Genomic DNA, 15,120 nt, shown 5'->3' with positions numbered 1-15,120 from the left:
AAGAGTTGCCTCTGCGGTGTGAACCTGCTTATTTTACAGGATACTTCTGATGTTCTCTCACTGCACTTGCCAAAGGCGTCATCTTAGAGCAGTTAGAAGGGTGCCTTGTCTGCCTACTTCATGACACTGATGAGTGTGTTTGTGCTTCCCTAAGCTTTTGAGGATGCGGACCTCAGCTTAGTCGTTCCCTCAGCTCTGTTTGCGGCCGTGGGGACAGCCGGCCAGAGGTGTACCACTGCGAGGCGCCTGGTGAGTGTGGCTGCGTGGGCACGCTGTCCTCTTCAAACACCACTTTTTAAGGCATCGTACTGTTACAGAGATGTCGTAGAAACGCTGCTGGAAACATGTATTCCCTGGACGTGGTTGGCATGTATGTGGCCCTGCTGCTCTGTCCTGTGCTCAGGGCGGGCACTGCTGGTCAGCTGGGACTCTGCCCTACCTCCGCCCCAAGCTGAAAGTTGTCCCGTCCTCACTGACTGGAGTTGGACTTGGGAGATGAGATGTATTGTCAGCCTTATACCTACAACAAGGTGGACAAAGTCCCACGTCACTTAGAATAAAACAAGCTAAAAATTTGAAAAATTCAAAACAATTAGCTATTGGATAGGCAGTCTTGGCTTTTTTGTAAAACCATATTAAGTAGTAAAATATTTTAAAAATTTTGATTTTTGGTTTATAAGTCAAGTCTTAATTTGACTTGATGTGACATGATTTATTGAAAAGTAAATGTATGTGTGTTCTCTCTATAAATGTATAGTCTGTACCCATATACAGAGGATGCGTTAATATTGAGTGCATATGATGAGAGTGATTTAGCATCAGCGTTTGGGGTTTGGGATGTTAATCTCCACATTTAGATTTGAGTTGGATTTTAGTTTTTGTGTAGGATACAACCTTGAATTTCATGTCTCTTATGCTACTGGAAAACTATGTGAACTACAAACAAGTTTTGATCAAAAATTTGGCTATGTTCGCCTTTTTAAAAATTATTATTGTTGAGTTTTCCTCCTGTAATTAAAAACACATTTTACAATTGAATTATAGAGGAATTGTCTTTGGGTTTTTCCTGTCACCCACAATGAGTAAGAACAAATTTTTACTATGGTTGACATAGTCTAAATTAATTAAAATAAGGTAAGTGGTAAAGGGAAGTTGTCTTTAATTTGCACATAACTTTTCACATTCACATTTTCCTATATTTTACAATGAATGAACATCAGTCTTTCCTTTGTTCTATCAGTTGAAGTTCTCAAAAAAAAAAATCTAAGTTACAGGCTCCATAAAGTATTTATAATTTATTAAATTTGTTCACCTTAACATTTATTCCATTAATGCTAAGAAGGAAACGGGGTACTCCAAAAGATTATAATCTTAATTACATGGTAAACTATGAAATGACATAAAAATCAAACATTTCTTTATTTGGTCAACTTTTATTTTTCCTTTGTGTCCTGGAACAAATACACATAGCCATGCTTTGTATTTAGTGTTCAGTATTAGGGGATACTATTAGTCATGGCCCAGATCAGTTTCTGCAGGGACAGTAGTGTTATAGGGGGAAACCCATTCTGGTGCTACGGACCTCTCCGTGATTGGTAGTTGGCCCTCCGTATCCATGGTTCTTCCAATGTCAGCAGGTTTAGCCAACTGGGAACCGTGTAGTACTGTAGCATTTACTCTTCAGAAATATTTTTATACAGGTAGACCCATGTAGTTCAGACCTATGTTGTTCAAGGGTCAACTGTATAAATCAGTACTATTAAGAAAAATTGTACATTGTTAATTTTGTATGTTTATATGTAGTATTTATAGTACATTTATATGCAGTAATCCCTTGAATGTTTCTTTTTTCATTTAGTTTTTACAAGAAAGCATCCATGATGAAGTTGTTAATAGACTTAAAAAGGCCTACGCACAGATCCGTGTCGGGAACCCATGGGACTGTGAGTGTCTGGTCGATTTCAGAGATGTTCCTTTTTGACAGCTGGTGTTATAAGTGTTCCTGATTTTCTGCTTCTGTTTTTCTCCCCTTTACTGAGAGGCCGGAAGGAATAAAGCAGGATGTTGGGCATCTGGGGAGTCATGTCTACTTTTAGGTTAGGATATCAGTGCTTGATGTGGGCTGGTGGGTGAGCCTGGGGGATGGTGTTGAGATGGGTTGGGTTTGACGAGCTTTTCCCCTCGTCCAAGCACCACCATCTTGCCCGAGGCAAGGCTGCAGGAGTCACCTGCCTGACTTCTGCTTCCCCTTCCTTCCACTTCTGCCATTCACAGTAACCAAAATGATTCTTTAAAATGTAATTTGATAATTCACTCTCCTGTTTAAAGCACTCCAGTGACTTCTCATTGCTCTTCAGTTAAAACCTGGATTTCTCCTGAGCCCCTTAGCAAATGCACAATCTTCCATGATCTGACCTCAGCTGCCTCCCCAACCGCCTACCGTCTGTGTACCATTTGCCCTGTTGCTCCCTGAGCACCAGCTTCTCCAACCTTCTTTCAGTGCTTGAGCGTTCCAGGCTCTGCCCTGCTGGGGGTGCTCTTTGTCCAGCAGTTCCCACCTCGTCACTGAGGCCTACCTATGTTCCTTCTTCCTCTGTCCTTTTTCATGCTCTGCTTCTGGCCGCCACAGAGGGCAGCCTTATCCTCCTCCCCTTAAATTGTGCACTGACTGCTGAGCCTGTGAAGTCTTGGTGAATGAGCACCCCTGTAATGATAAGCAGGGCCTATGTTTTTACTGCAATGCTCTGATGAATTGCTGGCCCTTTCCCTGGATTTGGCCCTCCCTGTTTTTGTATCAGGACACAGCCACACCAGCTTTTTTGTGTCTTCTGTGGCTGCTTTTGTACCGCATTGGCAGAGTTGAGTGGTCGTGGCAGAGACCACATATGTTATGCAAAGCATTAAATATTTCCTATCTGGCTCTTTGCAGGGAAAGGGTGCTGACTTCTCTAAACATAAGAGGATATATGAGGGACTGGTCTGTTCATTGGGAAAGCTGTTATAGTAATAAAATGATGCCGTTTATGGTGAAGTGAAGAGCATTCCTTTTTCTCTCCAGCTAATGTTCTCTATGGGCCGCTCCACACCAAACAGGCAGTGAGCATGTTTCTTGGAGCAGTGGAGGAAGCAAAGAAAGAAGGTGGCACAGTGGTCTATGGTGGCAAGGTAATGTCAACTTGAGATCGGGAGTGACAGCTTTTACTTTCCCTTTCACACAAGCAGGGCTCTGGGTAAACTGGTGAAGGGTCCCCAACTGTCATTTTGATTTCCTCCATCCCTTTTATAATGGGAAAGTACATGTTTTAAAGAATGGCAACATAAAATGCCTGGAACATTACTGAAGGACACACACTGAAAGTCTAGTTGCCTTTGTATTCAGTCCCTGGGAATTTGAATGGAAGGGAGACCTCCTTTTCATGGTCAGTAGAAGACTGTATTTAGGGCAATTTAAAAAATCCATATTTAGTTATGATTTATAAAAGTCATCTAAGGCAGAGAATCAAAAAAATATATACCCCAAACATTTTAATTTAACACATATTACTATTATTGATGAAAATTAATCTGTCTATCTAAGAAAGAAATGGAAAATTTTATTCGAGTCACATTTGAGGATTATAACGTGGGAACAGCATCTCAGAAGGCTCTGAGAACCATTCCATCTGTTGGGAGTCAAGGCACAGTTTTATAAGTTTTTTGAGACAGAGGGCTGTGCATTAAATGGCAAATTATTGACAGGTTACACAATCCAGATCTAAGTGTCATCATGGCCTCTTAAAGATCAAGAAGGAATGTTATCTTCTAAGGAGTTGTCTTGTTGATGGTAGGAGAGTGTTGCTTTTTATGGTTGAGCGGCTGTTCTGCCCACAGGGGAGGTTTGGTCGATGGGTGATGCAGACACACAACGCACAGTGAGGGGAGAGAGGAGGCCAAAGGGCGGAGAGATTTTTTTTTTTTTTAATTTTTCTTGTCTTGCCATAAAATATGAATTTTATTTCACACTATATTTGTTTGAGTCTTCAGATGTAGTTCCAAGGTGTTTTCTTCATGTATGGTAGGAACTAATCTTCATCCTTGAATAAGCTATGCTTGTAATTTATTATCTACATTTTATTTTCACTTTCTTTAAAAATCGCTGAGAACTGAGTCTCTTGCAAAGCTCTTTGAGGGCAGAATCCTTCTCCCTCGTCTCTTAACAATGACACACCCACATCTCATTGGATAGAGTTGTATATGCGTATTTGTATTTTTTGTTACTTAAACCGAGTTTTTTTTTAAGTATTTAACATAATCTTCAGAAGTAGCTCTTTGTGTAATATTTACTTATTTACATAATACAATACAGTATTATAATAAGTACAGATGACTCTTGGTAAATATTACAGCTCAGAGGGTGGGAGCAGGATTTCACAGCATGCTGGAGAGTTGACCACCAGCTAAGCAGTTTGCTGCAGGCAGGCGGCAGAATATTTTTTAGAAGGAAAAGTGCGTGTTAGTTAAGTGGAGGTGAACTAGTAATTTGGTTATGTGGAGGTTAGTTAGAAGTGTGGAGCTTTTGATTTCTATATTAATGCATATTAGTTTGCTAGAGCTGTCATAACAAAATATCACAGACTGGGTGGCTTAAACAACAGAAGTTTATTGCCTCACTGTTTGGAGCCTGAGTCAGAAATCAGGGTGCTGGCGGAGTTGGTTCCTGGTGAGACATCTCTCCCTGGCTTGCAGACGACCACCTTCTCTTAGTGTCCTGACATGGTCTTTCCTCCCAGCACGGAGAGAGAGCCCCAGTGTCTCTGGGGCTCTTTCTCTTCTTGTGAAGACATGGGTTCTGTCTGATAGGGCCCTACCCACATGACCTCGTTTAACTTTGATCACCTCCTTAAAGGTTCTGTCTCCAAACTGAGTCATACGGGATAGGGTGGGAGGGGTGGCAGTGTGTTAAGGCTTCAGTATATAAATTTGGTGGGGGAGGGGTGGTCTGGGCACAATACAGTCTGTAACGCAGTAAGTATAGATTACCTCTTTTTAAATTATGTAGATTTAAAAATAACTGCCTGTAACTTTCTTCAGTGTAACTTGGTCATAGCACATGACACAGATCTCTATCCTTGTCTCCTTATTTCAGCTTTTTTCTGACCAACTAGGTTAGAACCAATAGGAGGCAGAGAAAATCTTCACTGATGTTGGGAAGTTATTTGTTAGAAATAGTTCACATGTAAATGGTGTTTATTTGTTTCTCGAAGGTATAGGCAGAGATTGTATCCTCTGACCCCAAGTGCCAGGAGACAGACGCCCTCACTGGTTTTATTTCCTTTCCCTACTGCAGGTTATGGACCGCCCTGGAAACTATGTAGAGCCAACAATTGTGACAGGTCTTGACCACAGTGCGCCCATTGCACACACAGAGACTTTTGCCCCGATTCTTTATGTGTTTAAATTCAAGGTAAAAAACGGATTCTGTCTCTCTTTCCTCTAGTTTAATGTTGAAGCAAATGAGAAGACTAGGAGAAAATGAAGATGTATTAAATTTCACTCAATTAGCCATTAAGGAGGTTTGAGAAAATCACTCGGGTTAGTAGAGATTTTTGAAGGTTAAAGAAAAACCATCATGAGATGAACACTTTAAACAGTAGAGCCTGTCAAGCCAGCTGCCAGGGGAATTGAGACAAGCAGAGAGCCAGCGTTGGAATTTATGGTGGGTGTGGCCCTCATCCCCTGTGTCACATGATGCTGAGTTGTGTGGGCTATGAAGTCAGCTTCTTCACAAAAGGAATCAGATAGTTTGATAGTCTGAGTGCTCAGTAGCAGTGCAGAAAATGAGGAGATACAGGGGCAATCAACAGATCTACAGTTACAACCTGTCAGAGGACAGGCTGCGGAGGTTTTAACAGATAAAGGTACCTAGAGGGTCTCCCTCCCAGCATGTGACAGGCCCTTGTCATTACCAGCAGATACTTAGAGATTGAATCAAGGCCTGACTGCACCATGATTAACAGTTAAGAGATAATGAGACTTAAAAAACACCTTGTTGCAATTATATGATTGCATTGATTAAAATCTTGCTTTAAATTGTCTATCATTGTTTTACATGTGACTAGAGAATATAATTTCATGTTTTGTAACGTGTCTGTGTTTGACTGAGTTCCTGAGCAGAATATTTAGCCTCTCTTACCTAGTCTGTCAACCGGGGATAATGTAGAACCCTTGTCATTGGGTGAGGATTAAATAACTAAATGCAGGCTAAGTGTCTAGGTCAGTGTGCTGTACATAGTAAGAGCTCAGTAGATATTAGCTCTTACAAGTAGTGGCCTGAATGAAAGAATGGACTCAGATGTTTTACTCAAAGTTCACATAAAGGGAAAATCCCACAAAGCACTGTGTAAGAGAAACAGAATTAGGAAGGTGTTCACTCTTTAGTTTCCTTTTGTGCACTGAAATCATACTGCTAAGTCTCACAAAATGAGTTTACCTTTAGTGAACTTGGACCTGAACACTGTGTATCATCTAACAGCTTCCAATGTCTGTCCTTTTAGAATGAAGATGAGGTCTTTGTGTGGAATAATGAAGTCAAACAGGGACTTTCAAGTAGCATCTTTACCAAGGATTTGGGCAGAATCTTCCGCTGGCTTGGGTATAACTTTGTGTATTTTGAAAACTTACATAAGTCTGTTTTCTGTGTTGATTGGACTTTAAAAAAGAAAATGAAACCACTTAGGTGAAAATCTATTTTTCAACATTAAGAGTCCTAGAGGTTTGTTTGGATTATTCATTTTTATATATTTTTGTATTTTTTTACTTTCCTATACTTTGCTCTCACTGTGCCTCGCTTTTTACACACAGACCAAAAGGATCAGACTGTGGCATTGTAAACGTCAACATTCCAACAAGTGGGGCTGAGATTGGAGGTGCATTTGGTATGTAGAGAATTGCTTCTCCTTTCCCACGTTGGGCGGTGTATTAGTCTGCTAGGTGTATAGTCTGTTAGGGCTGCTGCAACAACATACCAGTGGCTTAAACGACAGAAATGTATTATCTCCCAGTTATGGAGGCTGGAAGTCCAAGATCAAGGTGTTGGCAGGTTTGGTTCCTCCTGAGGCCTCTGTTCCTGCCTTGTAAGTGGCTGCTTCCTCCCATGTCCTCATATGGCCTTCTCTCTGGGCACACACACCCCTGGTGTGTCTTTTTCTTCTTATAAGGACATTAGTCCTGTTGGTTTAAAACCCTACCCTAAAGACTTCATTTAACCTTAATTACCTCCTTAAAGGCCCTGTTGCCAAGTATAGCCACATTCTAAGGTATTTGGAGGTTAGGCCTTCAACCTATGAAATTGTGGGCAGGGAGGACACACAATTTAGTCATAACAGGCAGCAAAGAAAAAGTAGTAGTAGCTTTTAGAAAACTTTGACCAAGAAATGAAATAATATTTCATTATTATATAATATCTGGTCTAACATGCGTGAGAGAGCTTGTGCTCCATATTCAGAGTCACTGTCCACGGTCCTCTGTTTCATTCTCAGGTGCAGCGTCATGTTAGAGCAGGGCTCCCAACCTGAGATATGTGAACCCCTGAAATGGGGGCATGCTTTCTTGGGAGAGGATCCAAGACCCAAAAAGAGCTTAAGAGCCCCCTGCTTTAAAGCCAGAAAATTTCACATGAAAAATTTGCAAAGTGGGTTTAGTAAATATTATACATTATCATTTGTCTTAGAAAAAAATGCCAGGTTGTTTCTTTTCATCAGGCCTTGTTCCTCTTTTAATAAGCGTCGAGCTCTTAATGCTTCAACTCAATACTAATAGTATTTTTTTTTTACAAAAGCTTTTGCCAACAATCATGTATTAACTTTTACTTACTAAAAATAATCCCAAACACTGAAAAAAACAGAAAGCACTGATTTAAAAAGATGCATGCACCCCATTGTTCACAACAGCATTATTTACAATTGTCAAGATAAGGAAGCAACCTAAGTGTCCATCAACAGATGAAAGGATAAAGATGATGTACATGTATACAATGGAATATTACTTAGCCATAAAAAGAATGAAAACCTCCCATTTGCAACAGGATGGGTAGAATTGGAGGGTATTATGCTAAATGCAATAAATCAGAAAGACAAATACTGTGTGATATCACTTACATGTGGAATCTAAAAAGTAAAACAAACTAGTGAATATTAACAAACAGGAAACAGACTCACAGGTACAGAAAACAAATTAGTGGTTATTTTAGGAGAGAGGGAAGAGGGGAGAGGCAAGGTGGGGTATCGGGTTGAGAGATACAAACTATTATGTATAAAATAAGCAAGCTACGAGGATATACAACACAGGGCATATGGCCAATAATTTATAATGACTATAAATGGAGTATAACCTTTAAATAGTGTGGATCATTATATTGTATGCTTGTAACTTGTAATATTGTACATAATCTATACCTCAAAAAAAATGCAAAGTATAGTAAAAACATATTGCCATATATATATATATATATATATATATATATATATATATACTCACATACACACACACAAGCAAAACAACATAAATTGATACCTATAGAAGTTTAAATCATTTGCATTCTTGTACACATTTTGGAGCAAGTACTACAATTAGTATTGGGCTCAGACTTTGGTAAAAGTTCCTGGTTTCAGTTCGGCCCTTCACCTCCGCCCTGCACTGCTGAGTGAGCGTCTGCTCCTTCTGTATGCCTTCAAGTCCCTGTTTCCACCCATTTCTTCTCTCTCCAGCTGACTCTTGAGTTCAGCTTTGACAGTTAACTTTTAAAGTTTTAAAGTCTTCTATTGGAGAAGAGCAGATGTGCCCCACATTTTCCTCTTCCTCCTTCTTTTCCTGTGAGTTTCTTACTAAAGGAAAAAGGAAAAACTGAATTTAAAGTAATGTGCTTTAACTGCTCTCTCTTTCACAACTTTAGATGTGTACTGACCCTCTGTTACTGTAGCTTAAGCTTCTTAAACCCCTCTTGACTCTTTCCCTACTGGTAAGAAAGATGTTATTGCACAGGGTGAGGTCTAGAGGAGACCAGGTGCCAGGTTCTAAGTCTTGGCCCAGTGGAGTCACACAAGCTGTGCTTAATTCTTCCAGCATCAGACTGTGACAACGTATGTGAGATGCTGTTTCCCAGGAAAGCAGAGACTCGGTGCCCAAGGCTTTTCTGTGGGGCTGGTCACGCAGGCACCCTCTGCCTAGCACATATCCAAATTTCAGGCTCCCAAAAGGAAAGTGGGCTTTTATCATAAACCACATATTTTGTTCAAAACCAGTTTAGGCTCATTGAGACAGTGTAGGGAACTGTTCGGACAAGTCCCCAAATGCCAGCAACATTCTAGGGGTTCCTGTTATGCCTTTTCTGCACAGTTTGTAATTTTTCTCAGACTTTTGGAGGTATTGCCTATCTTCTGACTTCTAGTACTGTGGTTGAAAAGCATAATCCACTTTGATAGCTGATGCTTTTTTACCCTCTTTCAAAAATTTTTGTGTCCATTATTTACATCTCGTATTCTCAAATTCCATTATAATATGCCTCAGTGGAGATCTTCATAAAAAGTTTTGTTTAACAGTCAGTGGGCCAGTAATTGGCCTTAGAATATTAGGGCTTAGGGTTTTCAGTTCTGGGAAGTTTTTGATAGTTTTGTTTTGTTTTCCTAGTGTTTCTTTGACAATTTTTTCTCTTTAATTTTTGTCTGTTTTAATTTCTAGAACTCCTATTATTTGAATGTTATCTCTGGAAGACTTACCTAATTTTGTTATTTTTTTCCTCTTATTTGCCTTTTAAAAATTTTTTTTAAAAATCTTTTTTTTTTTATGTGGGACATTTCCTCAAGCTTCTAATCCTTCTATTAAGTTTTTTTTGCCTCTTCTTTTACGGAACACAGTATCAGGGGGTGGATATAACTCAATGGTAGAGCACATGCTAAGCATGCATGAAGTCCCAGGTTCAATTCCCAGCACCTCTATTGAAAAAAAAGCAACAACAAAAAAAATGGTATGAAGTGAGCATTGATGGCACACTTCTTTTCTTGTTTTATGGAATCGTTATCTTCTATAACCTCTTTAAAGATAGTAATATAACACTTAAAAATACTTAATATAAAATCAGCTTATGTATATTGTAGAAAATTATATATACATAAGCATAAATAAGAAAATAAAGTTACATTTCTCCTATCCACTCCTAACACCTTGGTCTAATGGTAAGGTTTTTTTAAGGTTTTCTTCTGCTTCCTGCCATATCTGTTTCTTAATTCCTTTAATTTCCCCTCTTAGTTTCCTTTTTCCTGTTTGTTTTGGTGTCTGTCTTATATTTGTTTGCAGGGGAGATACTCTGGCTACATGTAAAGTGACTGGCCAGCTAGCTCTGGTCTCCTTCTGGTATCTTCGTTTCGGTGATACTGACTAGGAGCCCCCACAGAGACGCCACCCAAGATTCATGAGCTGCTTCTGTGTTTCTCTAGGAGGAGAAAAGCACACTGGCGGTGGCAGGGAGTCCGGTAGTGATGCCTGGAAACAGTACATGAGAAGATCTACTTGGTAAGAAAAGGCTTTGGGAAAATGGGTTCAGCCTTAAAGCTTCTGGAACGTGCTTTTACACTCTTGGACTTTGTGCTCTGTCTTCATGCAGTTTGACTTGATTTTGTTTCTAACATTCCACAGTTCTTTCTTCCCAAAGCATCCATTTGATACTGATAATTCCCTACCCTTCTTTGTCCAGCTTCAGCTAGTGCCCAGCGTCAGATGGTGAAACCATCCTGGGGTGGTTTCTGTCTAGAGACAGGGCAGGAGCAGGACGCTTGGGTCCACCAGCAGGAGAAAGTGGAAGAGGCTGTCCTTTGAGTTTTCCCCTTAGGTGCGGTTACCAGCCCTGCAGACTGCAGAGGCAGTAGGACATGGACGTGGGCAGGTGGCCTGTGGGCCTGGCTCACAAGCTGGGGGTCACAGCTCTGGGAATAGTGAGCACGAACGAGCCTTGGAAGTAGAGTAGCATGTTCACCCAGCACAGGCGTAGCTGGGAGGTTTTGACTGGAAGTATTTTCTTTGACCTGTGTTCTGTTGTCCCTCCCTGTTGGGTAGAAGTAGCTTTATCCAAGTGCAATAAATGGTACGTGGGGTCAGGCCCGTGTGGTGGTATGTTGTAGAAAGAGCACGGAGTGCGGAACCCAGGACACCGTCTTAGTCCTATTTCCTACTTCTCACTGGCTGTGGAACCTCGGGTGGATTTCTCCACCTTGGCTCCTATCCCCTCAGCAACTTCACATCTGCCAGGAATTTTTTTTCCCCTCCAGCTTTATTGAGGTATAATTGATAAATAAAATTGTAATATATTGAAAGTCAGCAACCTGATGATTTGACATAGGCATACATTGTGAAAAGATTCCACAGTCAGGTTAGCACACCCTTCACCTCACCACGGGGGTGTGTGTGTGTGTGTGTGTGTGTGTAAGAATGCTTAAGATCTACTCTCAGCAAATTTTAAGTCTATGTCAGGAACTTGTGAGGTCTTTGGCTATGGCTTGTTTAGTCTCAGACGCATGCACTCCCTTTGCCCGATTCCCATTCTTTGAAATCAGTTATGTCCCTTTTACTTTTCTCGTGCACTTGAGATCCAGAGGGGTAAGTGTGTAGCTGTGGCCTTTCTCGAACCCATTCAATGGGGACACCTCTCTCTCAGGAGAAAAACCAGATGGCTGACTAAGAGGGACTTAGTTATGCTCTGTGTCTTTCCAGACTTTTGGGTTTCTCTCTCATTTTATTTTCCTTTACAAAACTGGATCTATACTAACATGGTTTTTATCTTAATTTTTTTTTTTCTTCACCAATTTAGAACTTGGACATTTCACCTTGTTAATATATACAGTTCTGCTACACTTTTTTACTGGGATAAGATATCCTATATTATGTATATGCTATCCTTCATTTAATTTTGTTCATTTTTTTCTCTTTTAGTACCATCAACTACAGTAAGGACCTTCCCCTGGCCCAAGGAATCAAGTTTCAGTAAAGGTGCTTTAAACGGACATCACCTCCAGTCTTTCAGGCATTGTTGCAGCTCTTCTGAAGAAGACAAGAAAATTCAGATTTGCCTTGAATAAATGCATTATTTTGAATATGACAGTGGCTCACCTCTTATGCCTCTGAGGCCTCAGTCAAGAGACTTGTTTTGTTTTTTAAAAATAAAGATTGTGATGCCATGGCTGTATTGAGTAAAAGATTGATCAGGTAGATTTTTATGTTACTAGTAGTTACTGACTTTTTTAAAGTTTAGGATTATTTTATAGGTTAGAAAAAGTAGTACATGCCACGGTAGGGATTTGGGAAAACACCGAATATAATAGAGAAGAAAATAGAAGTCTCATCAGTAGATGCAGGAACGTCCCCTGAGCAGGTAAGGAAATCGGTGGTGAGCGTTGGTTCACATTTCCCTCCTCAGCAGGTACTGGAGAGGGTGTGACTGAAGGGAGTGTGTCTCTTGTTTGTGGAGGACCATAGCACAGTATCTCTGTGGAATGACCTGCTGTTTAAGATGACTGAGGGCACTTCCAGCCATCTCGGCTTCTCTTGCTCAGGATGGCTTGTGTCACCAAAGAAGAAATTTGCAGGGTGGTTGTAGATTTTGCTCCTGTCCTAGAACCTGCACCTGCTGACGACTGCAGACTTCTATGCAAAGCTCTCCTGGAGTTCTTAGGCAGCCTCAGTCTGTTTTCTTGAGCTGTTAGGCTTCTGTAATTGCCCTTAGGTTTGTCCTCGGAGAATAACCATGTATGTGACAGCATGTATTCATAGTGAACTCTGCATAATTCACTGTCTCTTTGCTGAAGGTCCGCTTGCTTCTCTGGAGAAGCAGCCCAGGAGCGCCTGGAATGGTTCAGCTCAGGGCCCTGTGGAGCTCATGCCTGCTCCTGCAGTTCTGTCTTCACGGCAGTCCACGCTCCCCCAGTGGGTAGCAGCCACCACCCCCTCTACTCCTGCCAGACTGGACTGGGACAGAAGCCTTGGAAGAAGATGACATTTGTAGATGACCTGATGGGTCAGGACGTATGGAAAGATTTAGACTACTGGCCAAGAGTTTGAGGTTGAGTCATGACAGAGAAGCAGGCAGATGAAAAAACCAAGCAATGATAAATTTATCAGGGAAGGAAAGGTATTCATAACATGCTCCTTGGCCAAGCTGTGACTAGTGTTCACCTAAGTGTGCTGTTGTCAACCTTGACTATTAAGCCAAGCACTAACAGTAGACCTTTTGAGAGCATGTTGGCAGTAAGAACTCAGGGTTTGAGGGCAGGCTGGAAAGGCAGTGGAAAATCAGTAATGCCTAAAATTACAAAAGCAAGAAGTAGCAACATAGGCTTATACAGATACGTAAGTTCTGAAAAAAATCATTGCTTCAGGGGAGGGCAAATTGGAGGTAGGGCACGGAGACTGGAGGGATTGCTGTTTTTCATAAGTTTTAAAGAGATATCTGACTTTTTAAGTCAACAGGATGTGTAACTTAAAAATTAGAACCAGCAAAGAAGAAAGTGATGTTGGAGAATCAGGTGGTTGGAGTCCTGCATTTCCAGGTCCCCTTCCCCCCACCTGCTTCCCCAGCACACATACATGCAGTTATCTGCTCCCTGTTACTGCACTAGGATGCTTTTAAAGCATCTCACTAAATGATCATGCTGAAAGCCAAGTTTTCTTCTACATTTTGAAGTTCAAAATAGATGAGACTACCTTGTATTGATACATACATACATTGTAATGTAAATGGTTGCTTAAGAAAAATCATGCCATTTGGGCATTTACTTTAAAAAACCTTGCTGTGGTTGTAAGTTGTAAGTCACAATGTTGGGTATTCTAGCCCTGTCTTCTTTAGTGACTGTAACACTATCTGAAGAAAGTAAAGCACTATTTAAAACATTTTTAGGAACCACGTGATAATTGGCTATTTTCATTTTGTGAAATTCTGTGAGATTAATTTTGATTGAAATATTTTTATATCCTGTTTTTTTCCAAGCATATAATTTAAAAAAATTTTTAAACAAGTATTTTAAAATACAAGCTGTATCTGTGTTTTTGTTGTTAAATTTTTACATTTATAATATCTCTCCAATTGGGTATTTAAGGAGACTCACCATCCTCCTGTGTATTTGTTAAACCCATGCCGTGGTCGTCAATTTTGAATAATAATCTACTGGTGAAAGAGGGTGACTGTTCGCTCTAATCTTAAGATATTGAAGTCAAATTAAACTGGTTCTGAAAGCTTTCTTTGAAACTAATTCACAATTTTTCTATACCTGTCTAGCAACAAGGACTTTTTTGTCATAATGTTTGTTTAAAAAATATTGCTTTTAAATTGGCCCTTTGTTCTTTTTTATTGACTTAATAAAAGTAAGTTACTAGTATTTTTAACCACAGAAGTTAAAATGTACTTTTGTGTGTGTTATTACTGCCATTTGTTTTAAGGTGCTGGGAATCCTGTACTGCTGGTTACTGGTTATACTGAGTTACGTGTGACTGCCCCTGTCTGCCTGCATCCAGTGTTACGGTCATGCTATCAGTTCCCAGCCCCCACCGTGGACATGAGGAGCAGTGGTTAGCATTTCCACTATATGGGGTGGTGATAATGCCCGTCGCACACAAAAGTAACAGTGCCTGGCAATGGTAAGAGTCAATAAATGTTGGCTACTGTTATTAGGGTGTTTTCCACATTTTATAGTCTTAAATCTGTAAATGAAATTTAGATGCATTTTTCAGGTTTTTGAAAAGGAAGTTCTTTGAGATTTTTATTGAAATAATGTTAAATTGATAAATTAGGAAAGAACTAATTTATAATACTTAAATTTAAAAAAGTCTAGGCCATATGTATGTTGAATTCAAATATTTATTATTCTTAGCAAAATTCTTTTTAAGTGTATTCCTGTGTATTTTATGGTTTGTTATTGTCAGTTGGATTTTTCTTTATGTGTAAATTGTTGCAGAGCAATTTACTTTCCAAGGGAGATTAGGTATGAAAATAAAAACGCAGATCCACTAACTCGTAAGCATTATCTGTTTGCTGGTGGAAGTTTTCACTCTAGTAATTACAGGATTCTAGAAATCCGGCCAGGAATCACATATTATCAAGTT

At 40.1% G+C, this 15,120-nt stretch overlaps 1 protein-coding gene across 1 annotated transcript in view; it reads left to right on the top strand.

Annotated features, from left to right (window-relative positions):
* The window catches only part of ALDH7A1 (aldehyde dehydrogenase 7 family member A1), a 33,527-nt gene extending 19,124 nt beyond the window's left edge, over window positions 1–14,403 (top strand). The window contains exons 11-18 of the mRNA XM_006191451.3: window positions 155–249; window positions 1,859–1,943; window positions 3,059–3,165; window positions 5,327–5,443; window positions 6,534–6,631; window positions 6,841–6,914; window positions 10,470–10,545; window positions 11,959–14,403. Coding sequence (XP_006191513.2) covers window positions 155–249; window positions 1,859–1,943; window positions 3,059–3,165; window positions 5,327–5,443; window positions 6,534–6,631; window positions 6,841–6,914; window positions 10,470–10,545; window positions 11,959–12,013 — 707 coding nt within the window. The 3' untranslated portion in view covers window positions 12,014–14,403. The remainder of the gene's footprint in view (window positions 1–154; window positions 250–1,858; window positions 1,944–3,058; window positions 3,166–5,326; window positions 5,444–6,533; window positions 6,632–6,840; window positions 6,915–10,469; window positions 10,546–11,958) is intronic.
* The last annotated feature ends 717 nt before the right edge of the window (window positions 14,404–15,120 follow it).

This window comes from Camelus ferus, chromosome 3 (genome assembly GCF_009834535.1).
Source record: "Camelus ferus isolate YT-003-E chromosome 3, BCGSAC_Cfer_1.0, whole genome shotgun sequence".
In the NCBI taxonomy this organism is placed as follows: Eukaryota; Metazoa; Chordata; class Mammalia; order Artiodactyla; family Camelidae; genus Camelus; species Camelus ferus.
The sequence above is the reverse complement of the archived record's forward strand: the minus strand, read 5'-3'. Positions and strand labels throughout refer to the sequence as shown.